General features: G+C 42.1%; 1 protein-coding gene across 5 annotated transcripts in view; it reads left to right on the top strand.

The window, feature by feature from the left end:
• kalrna (kalirin RhoGEF kinase a) overlaps positions 1–5391 on the top strand; it is a gene marked incomplete at both ends in the record, with an annotated part of 131532 nt that extends 126141 nt beyond the window's left edge. For all 5 annotated transcript variants that reach the window (XM_083902657.1, XM_083902658.1, XM_083902655.1 and 2 more), the window contains 11 exons: positions 309–371; positions 556–583; positions 1517–1679; positions 1806–1927; positions 2025–2156; positions 2769–2930; positions 3074–3152; positions 3252–3303; positions 3987–4135; positions 4223–4361; positions 4834–5391. In XM_083902657.1, the coding sequence (XP_083758783.1) occupies positions 309–371; positions 556–583; positions 1517–1679; positions 1806–1927; positions 2025–2156; positions 2769–2930; positions 3074–3152; positions 3252–3303; positions 3987–4135; positions 4223–4361; positions 4834–5391 (1647 nt within the window). The remainder of the gene's footprint in view (positions 1–308; positions 372–555; positions 584–1516; positions 1680–1805; positions 1928–2024; positions 2157–2768; positions 2931–3073; positions 3153–3251; positions 3304–3986; positions 4136–4222; positions 4362–4833) is intronic.
• Positions 5392–20040: the final 14649 nt, after the last annotated feature.

Genomic DNA, 20040 nt, shown 5'->3' with positions numbered 1-20040 from the left:
AAAAGATGGGGAAAATGAGACGTCCAAGCTCATATCACTGTTGTATAACGGTGTTTTAGAAATTCTGCTGTTTTTAATTTTAAAGGTCACATTATGCTGTTATTTCATTTATTTTATCATAAAAAAAAGAACAAAAACCATGTCAGCTCTGTGGTGAGTATGAGCCACAGTAACATGAGGGAAAAACCTTTCAGGAACTTTTTCATTTGATTATTCCTCTTGTTCTCCTCTTCATATTTCTTTTTTAACCTTGATTTTTGTCCCTATTTGCCTTCCGTACATTTCTGCCGCCATTTTCCTTCCACCAGGACGTCCACACTTCAGATGAGTCCGACTGTGACGACGACCTCGACCCAAAGACGGGCATGGAGGTACACGGGCCACAGTCTGTCAACTGAAAAATATATTTATATATATTTGTGTGTGTATATATGTGTATATATATATATATATATATATGTGTGTGTATACGTGTATATGTGTCTATAGTACGACAGGAAATGACACATCAGGACACTTCCATGTTCACAACTGAACGTTATTCTTGTTTTGCAGCTTCTGAACCCAAACTTCATCCAGGAAGGTAAGAAACCAGAGAGAAAAACAACAAAATAAACTCATAAATAAAATATAAAATGTTTATTATAAAGCGTCTATCGTTATTCATAAGGGATTTTACGCTCATATGTACAATCTTGCACTGTAAAAATTATTAAGGAGCTATAATTTAACTTGAAAATTTGATTTATTTCAACCATCCATTTTTTTTATACTTTTACTTCTAAAAGTTATCAGAAAATGTACAGTAAATGTCAAACTTTAAGACTGAATTATTACTTAATACTTCATTTAATTAATTATTACTTTGAAGTAATTTTCACTAAAGTATCACCTTTAAAGTATTTATACATGACTGGTTTCAACTAGCAAAGTGGAAAAAAAATTATTTCATCTTCAAGTAAATTTAATAATTAAGTGACAAGAAGTTCTTGTTCAAATCTTTTACATCACACATATGTCAAGGTTTTATGTATTTAAGAGGTTGAGGTGGTTTCATTTTATATTTCACATTATTAAAGAAAAATGTGTTACCTTTAGCTTAGCATGTTTTAAGGGACTGCGATGAATTACGTCCGCACTCCTTTGATATGCTTTAAGAACAGACTTTTCAGATCAAGTATAATGCGCCCACACAGAAATCGCAAACTTTACCTGTACTTTAAACTTTAAAACTTAAAAAAGTTTTCCATAAACACAAAAACGACTTTCTTCAACAAACACTGTAGTACATATGCCAGGCCTGTATGGGGAGCTGTGTACAATATTTTCCCCTTAAAATGTCTTCTTTTTCTCCTTATAACAGAAATATTCAGCTTTTTTTTCGTTTCTCTTTTTACAGTGTACTTGTAATTAACGGTGTTTTCTGTCATTTTCTGTCGTCTTAGATTAATCCAGTCTACAGCCACAGCGCCCCCTGGTGTCTATCTTTACAGTATGTGTTGTTTTTTGTGTGCAGTGGCTCCAGAGTTCCTCGTCCCTCTGGCGGACGTGGCGTGTGCGTTCGGAGAGACGGTCGTCCTCTGCTGCAAAGTGTGTGGACGACCCAAACCCTCGGTCACGCTCAAAGGCCCAGACCAGAGCCCGGTGACCAGCAACAACCGCTTCACCATCGACATCAGGTGACAACACCTACCACCGCTGCTGTCACACCAGCGTTGTTGTTGTTGTTGTTGTTGTTGTTTTTCTGGATTAAAATTTTAATAATCTTAATCCTGCTTCCTCTTCCTGTCTCTGTATCTGTGCAGGGACACCGGTGACATCCTGTTAAAGATCTGCAACCTGATGCCTCAGGACACGGGGATCTACACCTGCGTTGCCGTCAACGACCACGGCTCCGCCTCCTCATCCGCATCCATTAAAGTTCAAGGTGGATTTAAAGTAACATTTGCACCATGTTTGCAGTTTTTAAAACAGTTTTAACGATTGTTTATTTGTGTGTGTGTGTGTGTGTGTGTCGTTGACAGGTATCCCAGCAGCCCCGGGGCGGCCCGTGGCACAGGAAGCCAGCAGCACGGCGGTGATGGTCCACTGGCCTCCTCCTGCTTCGTCTGCTCACTGTGCTGTGAGCAGCTACACTGTGGAGTACAGACAGGAAGGTGTGTGTGTGTGTGTGTGTGTGTGCGTCGGGACCTAAATTTGATTATACACTCACATGATGGGGACTTGTCTTCCTCATGGGGACGAAAAGTCCCCATAACATAAATTATTACATTTCTAGTTATTGTTTATTGTTGTGTCATTGTCCCAGTAAACAAGCATTAGCAATTAATTATTGAATTAAGCATATCTACCTCCAGGACACAAGGTGGCGATATACCCTATTTCAGCTTCTCTTTAGCTGGTGACTTAGCGCCGCTCAGTGTCTTCCCATCATCCTGTAATTCAAAAAATATGAAATTATTTAATCTCACAGAGCCCAATTTGTTTTACCCACGTGCTAAGTGGGCCTACTTCCTGTCGAAACGGGCTACTTCCTGTTGTCAAATGAACGTCAGTTTTAGTGATTTCATTAATAAAATTAAGTGATGTCTAACAGGAAGTAGCTGCGCTACACTTCTCTGTGTAGTTCATGTATGTTTTAAGTCATTTTAATGTATATTATATTGAATTGTATTGTTTTTGTTTGCGTGTGCTGTGTGCTTGAGATGTCGTATTCCGTGCCTTCACCTACAGTATAGTGTATATATACTGTGTAATCTCATCCGCAGATTCGTTGCTATGGGAACAGGTGGTCAGCAGCAGGGAGGAGTGCGTCCAGATCGACTCCCTGATTCCGGGCGGTCATTACCAGTTCAGGGTGAGAGCCTCCAACCGCTGGGGGCTGGGGCCGCCGTCCGAGGCCTCCAACATGGTCACGCTGCCCAACAGCAGTAAGTCTGCAGGCTCACACACACACACACACACACACACACGCTAATGACAAAAAACACAAACTCAACATTTACAGTGGGATAGATATTGATATCTATCACGCAATAATCCCAGTGTCACACTGTCATCTCTGTTGTTCCAGACTCAGGATATGACGGAACAGGAATCCAGTGGAAAGACAACTTTGACTCGACCTTCTCTGAGATCTGTGAGATTGGAAGGTAATGGTGCCTTTTATTTTTTTATATTTATATATTTTTATTATTTTTATTATGTGTCTTTTCCTGTTTTTATATATTTTTTTCTTCTTTTATTATCAGGGGACGATTTTCAGTGGTGAGAAAGTGTCTCAACAAGTCTACGAAGAAAGAGGTAGAGTCTTCATCCACGTGAATATATATATATATATGTATGTATGCATATATATATATCTATATGTATATGTGTATATATATATATATATGTAGATGTGTATATATATATATATATGTAGATGTGTATATATATATATATATGTAGATGTGTATATATATATATGTAGATGTGTATATATATATATGTAGATGTGTATATATATATATGTAGATGTGTATATATATATATATATATGTATGTACATGTGTATATATATATATATATATATGTATGTACATGTGTATATATATATATATATATATATATATGTATGTATATGTGTATATATATGTATGTATATATATATATGTATGTATATGTGTATATATATGTATGTATGTATATGTGTATATATATGTATGTATATGTATGTGTATATATATGTATGTATATGTATGTGTATATACATATATGTATGTATGTATATATACGTATATATATATATGTATTTATGTATATATATGTGTGTATATGTGTATGTATATATGTATTTATGTAGAATTATGTATGTGTATATACTGTATAAATACATACATATGTATTATGTATATTTGTATGTATGCATGTATACATTTTAAGTTTCATTGTGTTCTTTTACCTTAAAAACCCATTTTTATCTCTTTTTTTTTTTTGCTGTTTAGGTCGCGGTGAAGTTCGTGGGTAAGAAGATGCAGAAGAAGGAGCAGGTGGCTCACGAAGCCGACATTCTCCAGCATGTGCAGAACCACCAGCTGGTGGCGCTGCTGGACACGTACGAGTCGCCCAACTCTCTGATGCTGGTCCTGGAGCTGTAAGTTTTCAGTTGCAGAGACATTGTTTGGTCTGAAAACAACCTCACACCTCTATAACTTTAACGTCTAAATGTGTGCGTTCCCAGGCTGGAGGACGGTCGACTTCTCGACTACCTCGCCGCCCACGACGAGCTGATGGAGGAGAAGGTGGCGTTCTTCATCCGGGAGACGCTGGAGGCCGTGCAGCACCTTCACACCTGCAGGGTAGCACATCTGGATCTGAAGGTCAGAGATGAACAGATTAATCAGATCAGAAGACTCGGAATCTGATCTGTGTGTAACGCTCAAAGACGAGCAAAATGCTAGCGACGTGGTGTTTTTAGATGTCGTGTGTCACCCGGCGACATTCCCCACGCCGCACACAGGAAGTGATTTGTTTCAAGGAGTCCAAGTTTGTCCTTCGTTAGGCCTAGTCTATGTACATCAATTAATGCAGGGCATGAAACAGTCAGTAGGTGGCGTCGTAACAAACATCGGAAACATTTACCTAAATATAAACGTCACGTCTTTCTTGCGTTTTCAAGCACTTTCGATGACCACGTGTCCATTTAGGGCAATTTTCAAAGGACCTTGTCCTGTATACACACAAACGCTCCCTCAGTCAGGTCTGATAGTTTTGCCTGACACAACATACAGATCATTTCTAACAACAACAACAAAAATGAATGTCTGAAGTTGTAATTTCTCTTTCCTCCAGCCTGAAAACATCATGGTCGACCTCCACGCTCCCACGCCGTGCGTCAAACTCGTCGACCTCGGCGACGCCGTGCAGCTGTCCGCGCACCGCCGCTACGTCCACCTCCTGCTCGGGAACCCGGAGTTCGCCGCGCCGGAGCTCATCCGCGGGACGCCGGTCTCGGTGGCGACCGACGTGTGGAGCGTCGGCGTGCTGGCCTACGTCCTGCTCAGCGGCGTCTCGCCGTTCCTGGACGAGTCGCCCGAGGAGACGTGCGTCAACATCTGCCGCCTGGACTTCTGCTTCCCGGACGAGTACTTCCGCGACGTGAGCCAGGCGGCGAGGGACTTTGTGTCGTCGGCGCTGCAGCAGGACCAGCGGAAGAGGCCGAGCGCCACTTCCTGCCTGCAGCACCCGTGGGTGGGTCGGGGGGGCGCGCACGGCGGCGAGCACTCCAAGACGCCCCTGGACACGACGCGACTGGGCGCGTTCATCGACCGCAGGCGACAGCTGCACGACATCAGGCCCATCACCAATATCAAAGGGCTGGTGAGCAGCAGCATGGGCAACACACTGTGAAGAAGACGAGATGAATAAAACATCCACCTGTGACCACCAGTGAACCAATAATAACATTAGAATAATATATTTTAGGCTTTTAATTAGCTCAATTATTTAGTAATGTGCGAGTGGGGGAAAGGATTGGTCGCCTGTAGTGCGCGATTTAGGCCACTTTTGGTTCAAACCCATACATAAAACACGATAAATAATATCGTTTTATGGTTATAAGTCAACCATAAATGTCATTTCTTCATTTACTGGGCAGATTGTCCTAATTGTCCCATTAAAATCCCAAAGAATTAACTCAAATTTGAGAAAAAAACGACCACTGTGAGCAAATAATATTTGGTTTTATTTACATTCAGAGGGTTTATTTTTACAGAACAAAAAAAAAACAAAAAAACATATATACATGTTAATCCCAATGTTCGAGTCAATCCCAGTCTTAATCCACAACTCCTGAGACACGATAATCCAGCTCAGGGACATAAAACAACCGACCAATGACGAGCTTATTATTATTATTATCAGCGACATATGAATCTGTAAGCCGAACGTAATTATTGTCACGTTTGGTTAGCAAAGATTCGGTGCTTAGCTAAAAATGAATGTTTACACTGTGACAGTATAATGTTAGCATGGTGTTAGCATCATCTTTGTGTTGATTTAAAGCTGCTGTGAGTTAATAATCCATGTTAAAAGACCCAGCGTGTAGAGATTTAGTGACATCTAGTGCTGAAACTGCATATTGCAAAAAATCACAAGAATATTCAAATCATAGTGAAAATCCACCAGGGGGCGACTCTGCTGGATGTAATGAAAGAACGTAGTTAGAATGTAGCTGTGGGAAAATTAGCTTCTGCTTCTCACTTGATTTAATGGTGTAAATTGCTAGTTTTCAGGTTTTCTTTAATAGAAAACTATGTAAATTGTGTAAATGCTCCCATGCTTTCCGGTTTCAGGTGAATTTCCTGCTTCAAAAACCCAACATGACGCCACTACAATAACAAATCTTTCCACTTTTTTAATACAGTCTATTCTAAAAACACAGAGCCAGTGGCACAAAATGGCTGACAATGTGGAATAGTTCCTAGTAAACAATAAAAAGGACACATTTTAGTCACAAAAACACAGTAGTTTTGTGATATTCCATGAAAAATTTATATAAATGTTTAATTTTATGTCGATAGACAGCCCCCTAATTTTACACACAGGACCTTTTTAAATAGGGTGTAGAGTTAACAGCAGCAACAAACAGGAAGTTAGCCAAAAGTTAGCTTAAAACAAAAAAAAGATGATGTCGCTAGCAGCAGTTTTGATTATAAAATTAGGATTAATTAGATTCATGAATGTCAGTGGGGAAATCTGATAACAACCAAGGTAGTTTTAAGACTTAAATCCTTAAAGTTTGGTTCTGTAGCGCTTAGTACTAGCATAGCCAGGGTTTAGCGCCCTGCTCAGTTTACTAGACTGTAGATTAAGGAGATTAAGGATGAATTAGGAGTAGGGAGTTCTGTCCTTGTGTGTGTCTGAATTTTTATGTTTGTTTGTTTATTTGTGTTAGTTGTGAGTTTGGTCACTGGTGGGGAATTTTGTTCTTCACACAGGAAAAAAAACTTTAAAAAAAGAAGAAGACGGGACTCAAACGGATATTTTACCGACACGTCTTACTTCAGAACTGAAACCACCTCTGTTTATTTTTCATTGAGCGAATGCGACGGCCAACGAACGCCCTGATATCATATTTATATTTTTTAATTTGCCGAATGTTTATTTATTTATTTATTTATTTATTTATATACTTTTATTTCAGGATGTTGAGAGAACGAGGTGACGCGGAGCTGAACTGAAGTCACCGAGCGGTCGCTAAAACTGGCTTTTTATGGACTGATTGTTTACGTCGGATCTGCTGGACTTAACTGGGGCCTGGAATCTGTTTGAATGGACGTGTAATTTGTTTGTATCACTGTTTACAAAAAAAGGAAAAAAAAATCTTGCTTAGGGTTAGTTTACAGTTTACGAGTAGAGTAAATAATCAGGGAAAACCTGCATGTGAAAATCACCAGGGATCCGTTTGGACGATGTTCCTGGAGCAGAAAATTGGCTCAAAGTTGGAAAAACAAGTTTTGGCTTTCAAAGAAACAACAACAAAGAAAACAGCGTGACAAATCGCCACCACGTGTGGTGTTGTTGTTGTTGTTGTCGTCTCCCGGTTGTGTTTTGGCTTGTAAATTAGCTGCTGACAGAAAGAGTCTGTTTTTCTGTCCCGTTTCTACCGATGAATGTCCTTTTTCCTGTAGAATGTGTTCTGCCGTCATCATCGGTGCTGTTCTTCTTCTTCTTCTTCTGCTTTGACTAACCGGCTTCTCATAACCTGCTTCTCTGGAAAACGTCGACCAGTAAAGACTCGTTCATGCTCAACATTACTGTAAAAAAAAAAAAACATTATTGAACAACTGGCAACACATTGAGTCCGTATCTTGATTTTTTTTGAGTTTTCTGTCCATATTCTGTGAAGAAGGCTTGAGTTTACAGATGAAACAGCTGCAGTACCTTCAGTCATCAAGGTGGGGCAGCGTAGTGAGCGCAGTGAGAGATGACGAGGAAGACGAGTTTGGCGATGGTGGAACTTCTGGAAAGGTAAAAAAAAATGTGTCAACATGAATTCACCCCTTCACTTCCAAGTGTTCCTTGCTAGAAATATCAATCATATCAGCTCTAATCTTTACATAGCACCAGGTGATTGTACACATCTTCAATTTCACCTCAAGAAACTCACAGTTTCCCTGTTTCTTGTCAGAATGTCGCTCCTCTCTGCTGCCCCCTAGTGCTCAACCCTAAATGATGCAAGGAAGTATGTTGGCAGTGATGGTTATATCTTTTAAAAACAGCAACAATTGCACTTAAAGTAAATAAAAGTGAGATTTAGGCTATGAAATAATGTTAACTTTAACTCAACTCACTCTGAAGTAGTTTTGAAATGAACTATTTTAGTGTTTAAAATAATGATTACAATTTGATACTATTCCAGACTGTATAACGACGTCTCGTGTCGTCTTTAATGTGTTGGAACTAAACCATGAACGAAGGAAAACGAAGGAGTCGTTCAGAGGAAGTGATTTTCAGGTCGATTCAGCGACTGAATGTTGTTTGTCAGGCGCCTGAAGAGCAGATGACTGCGGAGCAGATGATTCTCTTTAGTCTATATTGTGACGTTTCTGGTGCCGAGCGAATGTCACGCTGCCTTTTTTTTCCTCTTCACCTTTATCTTATTTCACAGCGTTATCACAAACATTTCTATTTTTTTATATCAAATCCTCACAATTCAGAACACGGACGAACAACAGTACTTAAATGTATGGAGAGCCAAATGGATCAGAATTACAAAATGTATATATATATATATGTGTGTACGTATATATGTATATATGTGTACATATATGTGTAAACGTGTGTATGTGTATATACATATATATGTGTGTATGAGTATATGTGTATATACATATATGCGTGTATGCGTATATGTGTATATATGTGTGTATGCATATATATGTGTATATATGTGTGTATGCATATATGTGTGTATGCGTATGTGTGTATGCGTATATATGTGTGTATGCATATATATGTGTATGCGTATGTGTATATATGTGTGTATGCGTATATATGTGTGTATGCTTATATATGTGTATATATGTGTATGCATGTATGTGTATATATGTGTGTATGCATATATATATGTATATATGTGTGTATGCGTATACATGTGTGTAAGCGTATATGTGTATACATGTGTGTATGCGTATATGTGTATACATGTGTGTACGAGTATATGTGAGTATATGTATGTATCCATATATATATACACATACAGTATATATGCGTGTATGTATATATGTATACATGCATGTATCCATATACATACACATATATATGCGTGTATATATACATGTATGTTTACATCTGTGATTTGATCAAGTAATATTTTACAAGAGCAAATAAAACAGATATGAAGTATTAACTTACACTAAAAGCAAGCACTCATTTATTTATTTATACGCACAGTCTGTGTAATTTTGATCACTTTGGGCCTCAATACATCACTTACAAGAATCAAAACCCTTAAGTTTACGCTTAAATAAAGGGCAAAGCAGAGCGACAACATGTAAGTTCACCGTCTTCATCAGCAAACACAAAGGACAACGATCGGCCCTTTCACGGCCTTTGTTTTCCCAGTAAATCACATGACCTCACTCCAGTGCTTTTGTCTCCCCCACGTGACGCGTGGATCTCAATCTACATCTCACCCTTTAGTTCTCAGGGTCTTTGTGGGACAAAAGGAAATAATCCGGCCGTTAAATCGCTGCAGAATGTTAAAGATTGACTGAAGTCTGTGTTTCTGTCTTATGAAACTTCATCTGCAACTTTTTTTTATTTTTATTTAAATTGTTTATTAACAAACTGTTGTTTTTTGCCCAGTCGACAGCATGTAAATGGTCTACAGGAGGAAATATTAAAAGTTTTATAATAAAGTAGTGTCTACAGCAAAGAGCTAGTGATTTGTCTTTGTAGTGAATATATCTCCGTTGTCTGGTTTTCTTCATCTCTATTAGGGCTGCAACTAATTTGTTAATCTGTGGATTATTATTAGTATTTTTAATATTATTATTTTTATTTTTTAATTTGTGTATAAAATGTCAGAAAACATTTTTTATTTGTGTTGTTTTGACTTGTTTTTTGGTTTGGTTTTTATATATTTATGTGTATATATATATATATGTATGTATATATAAGTGTATATGTATGTATGTTTATATATACAAGTATATGTATACATGTATATATGTGCCTGTATATATATCTATACATATATATTTGTGCCTGTATATATATGTGGGTATATCTATATATGTATATACACATATGTATACATGTATATGTGCATACGTATATATATAGGTATACATATATACGTATACTGATATATTTATAGAGCCCTCGAGCAACGCACGGGTCCGAGCACTATGCGAATGTCGCGTTTTCGCCACACCTGACCTCCGTGCAAAGTGTCATGAGTTTTTATGCAACCCCTCAAAAATGACCGCAAAGACACGGAATAATAACGACAAACGCCCTCAGACGAGTTAGCCAAAATGGATGCCAAAATTCAAAATGGCTGACTTCCTGTTGAGTTGAGGCCATGGTTGCGGTCAACTTTTTTGTTCGCCTTGGTCTATAACATCTTCCCACCAAGTTTCGGGAGAATTCGGTGAAACTCAATTTTGCCTCACCTTAGAGGCATAATCTGAATATCAATAGGTTCCTTTGAGCCGTTTCGGGCCTTCAGTATTCCCTGGTAATAACCAATGAAATAAGACAGAAATATTAGAATGTCAGATACAGCACAGAGGATTTAGAGTTAGTAATCGTTCAAAAGTATGTGCAATCTTCAGATCTCTATCATCCAAACCAGAAGTGTTTGCATCATGATTAGCTTTGTGGTCATCTCTCAGCTCAGAATAGACTTCCTCAAAGCGTTGCTTCTGCTGCTCACTGCCGACACTCTGAAGTCAACGATGGACGTGGACGAAATCTATGTCAACGACGAGTTCATCAAACGCGTCCAGCCCTCAAGTTCCGAAGTGGACTCAGGTAATCTCCCGTGTCCTTGAGTCTATCAGGGTTTTTTTAAATGTTCTGCACTGACTGGTGACGGTTGCTCCTCTGCTCAGGTGCCGCGAGGCCTCAGACGACCAGGTTTCGTGGAGCTGCTGCTGCCGCCGCCGCCGTCCTCTCTCTGACCCTGCTCAGCGTGGTCGCGCTGGCCGCCCTCGTCGGCCTCGGTGTCCACCGTGAGTCTGTATGTACAGGAAATACAAAAGTCTTCGCACGAGTCTCTGTTCTAACGCTGAAACCCCGTTGTGTTGCGTAGACCACGACTCGGCACGGCACTGCGCTGCTGTGACCGTCGACCTCGCTCAGCGTCTCCGAGCCGCTGAAAACGAGTCGGTCTCCCTGACGGACGAGAGACGCCTGCTGACCGACGAACTAGCCAACAAGACCAGAGAGCTGCAGAGGTTTCAGAGTCTGATCCCACACCGTGAGTCCACACACACACATTTGTACTTGTCGACAAAATACATTCCCCAACCGGGACCGGACCTATGTTTCCCGCTTTCCCCCAAAAGGACCCGGGGAATATGAGACCTTCTTTTAAAAAAGGTCCGATACTCCCCGATCGGGGAACATAGGACCCGGGGAACATAGGATCAGGGGTACATAGGACCTTCTTTTAAAAAAGGTCCGATACTCCCCGATCGGGGAACATAGGACCCGGGGGAACATAGGACCTGGGGAAAATAGGACCCGGGGAACATAGGACCCGAGTAACATAGGATCCTGCGAACATAGGACCCGGGGAACATAAGACCTTCTTTTAAAAAAGGTCCGATACTCCCCGATCGGGTAACATAGGACCCGGGGGAACATAGGACCTGGGGAAAATAGGACCCGGGGAACATAGGACCTTCTTTTAAAAAAGGTCCGATACTCCCCGATCGGGGAACATAGGACCCGGGGGAACATAGGACCTGGGGAAAATAGGACCTGGGGAACATAGGACCTTCTTTTAAAAAAGGTCCGATACTCCCCGATCGGGGAACATAGGACCCGGGGGAACATAGGACCTGGGGAAAATAGGACCTGGGGAAAATAGGACCCGGGGAACATAGGACCCGGGGAACATAGGACCTTCTTTTAAAAAAGGTCCGATACTCCCCGATCAAGGAACATAGGACCCGGGGAACATAGGACACGGAGAACATAGGACCCGGAGAACATAGGACCCTGGGGTGCATAGGACCTTCTTTTAAAAAAGGTCCGATACTCCCTGATCGGGGAACATAGCCAACAAAAAGTTTCACCCTAACTAGACCGTCAGAAATGAAGTCCTGCCTCATCAGGGCCAGGTCTTGGTCCCCACAAGGACTAGCAGACCTGAACAAAAGTCAGTGTTTATGTCAGGAAAGGTCCCCAGGAGGTTACAAACATTGGTGTAATCACACAAACTAGTTTTTATACCTCAGTGAGGTTGACACAATTAATTCCCTAGCCCCTTACCCTAACCCTAACCATCACAACTGAGCACCTAACCCTAACCATAAAACCAGGTCTTAACCCTGAAAAAGCCGTTTCAAGTTGTTGGGCAAAATGAGGTCCTCACAAAGATAGGCTGATAGGTGTTTTTTTTTTTTACCTCACAGTGATGCCTTGTCCCAACGGATGGACGATGCTTCAGTCGTCCTGCTATTCGCTCTCCTCGACGCCCGGTTCCTGGGATCAGGGCAGGAGCGACTGCAGAGCGAGAGGAGCCGACCTGGTGATCATAAGCAACGCTGAAGAGCAGGTAGACGGACCAGTGATTCCCAAAGACTGGGGCGGGACCCACAGGTGGGCCACGGGAGAATTTTGTTTGCATTCAGTGACAGTAAATTCTTCCCTGTGTGTCCTTTACAGAAATCCGTCTCTAAAATGAGCAAGAATGACGTTTGGATTGGTTTGTCGGACAGAGACGGCGAGAATACCTGGAAATGGACGGATGGAAGTCCTCTCACTTTGACGTAAGGCCAATACAGTCAAGTATTTGTTTTTTGTGACCTTTTGAATGAAGACGCCAAATTCTGTTCACCTGTCTGATAATTCTCTGTAGGTTTTGGAGCCCCCAGCAGCCAGACAACGGCAATGAAGAGGCAGAGTACGGCGAGGAGGACTGTGGAATGCTCCTTTCTCAGAAGGACGTTAATAAAAACTGGAATGACCTGCGGTGTGACGCCTCCATGCACTGGATCTGTGAAAAAAAAGCCTTGGTGTTGAGTGAAATTTGAAGTTTGGTTCATAAAACGCAACTGATGACTCACGTGTCATTTAATTTTGTTTGAAGGCGAAGATGTAGAGTTACAAGCGAGATTTTCACAGAAATTATTTTTAGTGGGTGATGTGGTTTTTTTGTTCCTCAAAGTAAACAGTTTCACTTCCAGTTAAAGGTGCCGTGAGAGACCGTTTTACAGTAGCTAATAACACGTGTTTTTCTTTCTCGCACTGCTTTTTAGTGCAGTCATTTTTACCTTAGAAAGGACAAATAATGATATACTTTTAGGTCGGTTTATGGGCAGAAATGGAATATACAACCCACAGGTATCTTTGTATGAGTGGACAAAACATTAGTTTGGTTTGAGCCTTGGAATAAAAGCCATTTTATCTGCACCATCCATTCTCCCTCCTGACCTTCACTTTTAATCCAGAACTCTACGTAAATCCAACCCAAAGTGTTTTACAGTCTATCATTTCATGCTGGTGCAGATTAACCAGCCCGTGCCGTGGTGTCGGTAATTAAAAAAGGTGACTTAGACAATCTGTCAACAAGTGCGAGGGCCTCCGCCTTCAGTGCAACATTTACTCATGGTGTCGTGGGAGAAACCAAACAGACAGAACAGCAGGGTGTCATTTTGGTCAATTCAGACGAGGTCTGTCTACTCTCAGAGAGAGAGAGAGAGGATATTCAGCAGGAATGGCATGACTTTTTTTAAATGACAGGACTGGACCGTTTCCCCCGTCGTCCTGCAGAGGTTTTTGTGAGCAGCCATGGAAAACCTTGGGAAGATCGTCTTCTACAGGTGGGTATTATGAATTCAAATCAAAGTCTAAATTGATTATTTGTACTTTTTTTGCTCCTTAAAACTTCCACTGCTTTACAAATATTGCAGTTGTTTCATATAGTTACTGTTTAGTTGTCAGATTTAAATATTTAAAGGTGCATTATGTAATAAATCTAAAGCAACTGTGCATAAAAATCCTCCTAATATGTTACAGAGACTCTGAACTCACCAACAACAACAGTACAGACAAAATATTTGCATTAAAAAAAGATATTTTGCAGACTGCAAATCATGTTTTTGGCATGTGGCGCCACCTACCAATCATTGCACTCAGTAGAGTCTCAGCTGCCGAGCAACCACGGGTTGCCAGTTACGTCAAAAAACGAAACCTAAAAGACCTCGGTATTTTTGAATTTGAATGTAGTAACCGTTTTTGGCCACATTCTTACATATGGCGCCTTCAAGAGTTTGCTGTCATAGATTTTCAACTTGTTTTTTACTTGTTAAACCTCTTCCGATGATAATGTTCCTTCTTATTTATCACTTGTTAGCTTCTCCTACGGGAAGATAACTGTCACAAACGTTAAAGACGTTGTAAGCTGAAGGCATATAAAGGATTAAAGATGAGTCGCTCCACCTCAACGGTAAATGCTGCAGCTAACCGTCAAACTCCTTGTTTGCATCAGCTGAAGTTCTTCTGTCTTTGTATTTACCTCTGTGTGCAGCATGGTCGTCGTCGCCATTGTATTCTGGGTCATCATCATCCTCTTCTTATGCTTGGCCTTCACAAGTAAGACATTTCAACACAAAAGAACAACTAAATAATCAGCTTTTTATTATGTTTATTTATTAAGTTTGAGATTTAAATTCAAAATATGCTAAAGAGGCATTCTCTCCTACTGTAAAAATAGGACAGAGTTAAAGCTAAATCCTGAAAGCTTCAGTATCAACAACAGCATTAGCTAGAAGCTACAGTAGCAGCTAAATGATCAATGAGTAGCTTCAGTATCAACAACACCATTAGCTAGCAGCTACAGTAGCAGCTAAATGATAAACTAGCAGCTTCAGTATCAACAACACCATTAGCTAGCAGCTACAGTAGCAGCTAAATTATCAACTAGCAGCAGTATCAACAACACCATTCGCTAGCAGCTATAGTCGCAGCTAAATTATCAACTAGCAGCTTCAGTATCAACAACAGCATTAGCTAGCAGCTACAGTGGCAGCTAAATTATCAACTAGCAGCTTCAGTATCTACAACAGCATTAGCTAGCAGGTACAGTGGCAGCTAAATTATCAACTAGCAGCTTTAGTATCTACAAAAGCATTAGCTAGCAGCTACAGTAGCAGCTAAATTTGACTAGCAGCTTCAGTATCAACAACAGCATTAGCTAGCAGCTACAGTGGCAGCTAAATTATCAACTAGCAGCTTCAGTATCAACAACAACATTAGCTAGCAGGTACATTAGCAACTACATTCAAATGGTCAGATTTGCATTAAAACTGGAATCTGTGCCTGGAATCTGTCAATGACACTGATCTGTTTCTGTTCCATTGTTTGCGCCCCACAGCGCCCTCTTATGACGTGTTGAGCAGTGACGCAACGCCCATCGGAAAGCTGGGTGAGGACCAGCTTCTCAGCTGCTATCTGACCCTACACAGCATCAGCCAGGTGTCCGTCTCCTGGGTGAAGAAGGGAGTCGAGGGGCTCATTTACCAGTACAGGAGCGGAGCAGCAAATCTACGCGACCAGAACTCAGAATTCAGAGGGAGGACAGAGCTCTTCCCTGATGCTTTGGTCACAGGAAACGCCTCTCTGCTGCTGAGGAATGTGACGAGCGCCGATGAAGGGGAGTACACCTGCAGCATCAGCTCCTATATGGGTGAAGGGGAAGTCAGCATCTACCTCAAAACAGCAGGTAGCGTTTTGTCTCTTCAGATTTGCTGTGTCTTGGTTAACGGTTGTTGTGATTTGATTATATTTTACAACACATGTTTTCTGTTCATGTTCCCTCATCCCACAGCGATCCTTCACGATGTGATGAGCGCCAACAAAACGGCCATCGCGATCATGGGCGAGGACCAGCTTCTCAGCTGCTACCTGACCACGGCAAGTCTGGACCAGGTGTCGGTCACCTGGGCAAAGAAGGGAACAGAAGGGTTCGTCTACCAGTACAGCAACGGATCTGCGAATCTTACCGACCAGAACTCGCAATTCACAGGGAGAGCAGAGATTTTCCCTGACGCTCTGGTAACAGGAAACGCCTCTTTGCTGCTGAGGAACGTAAGACCGACTGATGACGGCGAGTACACCTGCAACATTAGCTCTTCTACAGGTCAAGGGGAAGTTGACATATATCTCAGAACAGCAGGTAGATTGACTCAACTCTGTGTCTTCTTCGTACCGATTATATTGTCGGGTTAGGGTTAGGGTATCACATGTCTGTTTCTGGTCCCTCATCCCGCAGCGATCCTTTACGATGTGTTGAGCGCCAACAAAACGCCCATCGCACTCCTGGGCGAGGACCAGCTTCTCAGCTGCTATCTGACCACGCAAAGTCTCGCCCAGGTGTCGGTCACCTGGGCGAAGGAAGGAGTGGAGGGGTTTGTTTACCAGTACAGTAACGGAGCGGTGAACATTAGCGACCAGAACTCGGAATTCACAGGGAGAGCAGAGATTTTCCCTGACGCTCTGGTAACAGGAAACGCTTCTCTGCTGCTGAGGAACGTGAGACCCACGGATGACGGCGAGTACACCTGCAATATTAGCTCTTCTACAGGTCAAGGGGAAGTCGGCATCTATCTAAGAACAGCAGGTAGAGTGACTCAACTCTCCAGATTTCTGCGTCTTCTTCGTACCGATTATATTGTCCATCACATGTCTGTTTCTGGTCCCTCATCCAACAGCAATCCGTTACGATTTGATGAGCGCCAACAAAACGCCCATCGCGATCCTGGGCGAGGACCAGCTTCTCAGCTGCTATGTGACCACGCAAAGTCTTGACCAGGTGTCGGTCACCTGGGCAAAGAAGGGAACAGAAGGGTTCGTCTACCAGTACAGCAACGGATCTGCGAATCTTACCGACCAGAACTCGCAATTCACGGGGAGAGCAGAGATTTTCCCGGACGCTCTGGTAACAGGAAACGCCTCTTTGCTACTGAGGAACGTGAGACCCATGGATGACGGCGAGTACACCTGCAACATTAGCTCCTCTATAGGTCAAGGGGAAGTCGGCATCTATCTAAGAACAGCAGGTAGAGTGACTCAACTCTGTGTCTTCTTCGTACCGATTATATTGTCGGGTTAGGGTTAGGGTATCACATGTCTGTTCCTGTTCCCTCATCCCGCAGCGATCCTTTACGATGTGTTGAGCGCCAACAAAACGCCCATCGCGATCCTGGGCGAGGACCAGCTTCTCAGCTGCTATCTGACCACGCAAAGTCTCGACCAGGTGTCGGTCACCTGGGCAAAGAAGGGAACAGATGGGTTCGTCTACGAGTACAGCAATGGATCTGCGAATCTTACCGACCAAAACTCGCAATTCACAGGGAGAGCAGAGATTTTCCCTGACGCTCTGGTAACAGGAAACGCTTCTCTGCTGCTGAGGAACGTGAGACCCACGGATGACGGCAAGTACACCTGCAATATTAGCTCTTCTACAGGTCAAGGGGAAGTCGGCATCTATCTAAGAACAGCAGGTAGAGTGACTCAACTCTGTGTCTTCTTCGTACTTATTATATTGTCGGGTTAGGGTATCACATGTCTGTTCCTGTTCCCTCATCCCGCAGCGATCCTTTACGATGTGTTGAGCGCCAACAAAACGCCCATCGGGATCCTGGGCGAGGACCAGCTTCTCAGCTGCTATGTGACCACGCAAAGTCTCGACCAGGTGTCGGTCACCTGGGCAAAGGAAGGAGAGGAGGGGTTTGTTTACCAGTACAGCAACGGAGCGGTGAACATTAGCGACCAGAACTCGGAATTCAGAGGAAGAGCAGAGGTCTTTCCCGATAATTTGATCAGAGGGAACGCTTCTCTGCTGCTGAGGAACGTGACGCCCTCTGAAGTCGGGGAGTACACCTGCACCATCGGCTCCTCTACAGGTGAAGGGAAAGTCAACATCTATCTCAGGACGGCAGGTAGCGTGACTCGTATTTCCAGCTTTGATGCACGTGTTTATTTTAGAAATTAATTTCAGTCGTGACACTTAATCATAGTGATTTAGTATTTGCAAGCAGTGTGTAAATATTTGAAGTTTGGGAGGGGAAATAATCCGTCCCGATTATCTAACACTCCGGCACCAGATATTGACATTTTTTTAAGTGGAGAATCATTATTCATTCTTTCTTTTTCTTTTCTTTTTTATCTCACACCAAATTTGGAACCAGCAAATTTGATATTCAAGGAAAGAAAAGCTAACCAGTAGATGGGTAGCCATCATGAACTGACATCTTGAGATGACACCAGGCACCAAATTCATTCATGTTAAAATGGTTCACAGCTACTGTAGAAAGTGCTACTGTGACAACTAGCAGCTAATGTAGAAACTAGCAGCTACTCTAGCAGCAGCTACTGTAGAAGCATAGCAGCTACTGTAGAAACCTAGCAGCTACTGTAAGAACTAGAAGCTACTCTAACACCAGCTAATGTATCAACTAGCAGCAACTCAAGCAGCATCTACTGTAAGAATTAGCAGCTACTGTAGAAACCTAGCAGCTACTGTACGAACTAGCAGCTACTCTAGCAGCAGCTACTGTAAGAACCAGCAGCTACTGTAGAAACCTAGCAGCTAGTGAAATAACTAGCAGCTACTGTAGAAACCTAGCAGCTACTGTAAGAACTAGCAGCTACTCCAGAAACCTAGCAGCTACTGTAGAAACGTAGCTACTCTACGAACTAGCAGCTACTGTAGAGACCTAACAGTTACTACATCAACTAGCAGCTACCGTAACAACTAGCAGCTACTCTAGCAGCAGCTACTGTAGAAGCCTAGCAGCTACTGCAACAACTAGCAGCTACTCCAGTGTGTGTGGGTTTTTTTTGTTCTTGTTGTGTACAGTGAAGACTTGTCCCGATGGATGGACGATGGCTCAGTCGTCCTGTTATCTCTTCTCCACGGCCTACGGTTCTTGGGATAAAGGCAGGAGTGACTGCAGGAAGAGAGGAGCTGATCTGGTGACCATCGACAGCACTGATGAACAGGTAAAGTGAGTTTGTCACCTCCACTATTGAGTTTTTGTTTTTGCTGGCATAATGGGAACAATTTATTCTTAAAATAGTACAACATTTAAATTATTAACTACATCTATAACTAGAGAAAAATCAGGTTATTCTCCAGATATTGAGATTATTGTCGAGATAAAAACAAAGGTGCAACTGGTCCTGTCGTCCGTCACCTTGACGAATGCGTGCACAACGTTTTATTTGGATTTTACTCCAATCTTTTGAAACAGTTATGTCTTAAATACACTCTGAGCTGCATTTGCTGATGCATTCAAACCTGTCTGTTCACTGCAGTGTCAATACACAGTAGCTCGGCTAACTTGCGATGTCAATAGCTCCTTGTGTGAGCCTGACGATAGCCTGTGTGTTATGATCAAAAACAATACAGGCATTAGTTTCTTTCCTCTGTGTGTCTCGAACAGAAATTTGTCGATAAAACGAGCAAGCACGACATTTGGATCGGCTTGACGGACAGAGTCACCGAGGGTGACTGGATTTGGACGGACGGAAGACCTCTCACTCTGGCGTAAGACGAATACTGTCAAATGAAACTGTGGACTAACATGCTGTTTGTTTGTATTTGAATGTGTCATCGTCGTTCAAACAGCTGCCTACAGGGAAACTGATTTAAGCCAATAAACACAGTCTAAGTCGGCCCTTTCCTACTGGAAACTGAAGTTTGTCACCACTCATTCCCTCGCACCAAAGTCCATTGAAAATCAATTCATATTTATCTTTTGGGGACACGGTGAGTTCCTGGTCTACTGTTGCCTTGTTTGGTAAGTTTGTGTC

Source organism: Microchirus variegatus, assembly GCF_963457635.1.
Source record: "Microchirus variegatus genome assembly, chromosome: 16".
Classification (NCBI taxonomy): Eukaryota; Metazoa; Chordata; class Actinopteri; order Pleuronectiformes; family Soleidae; genus Microchirus; species Microchirus variegatus.
This window is presented reverse-complemented; position numbering and strand designations above follow the sequence as displayed.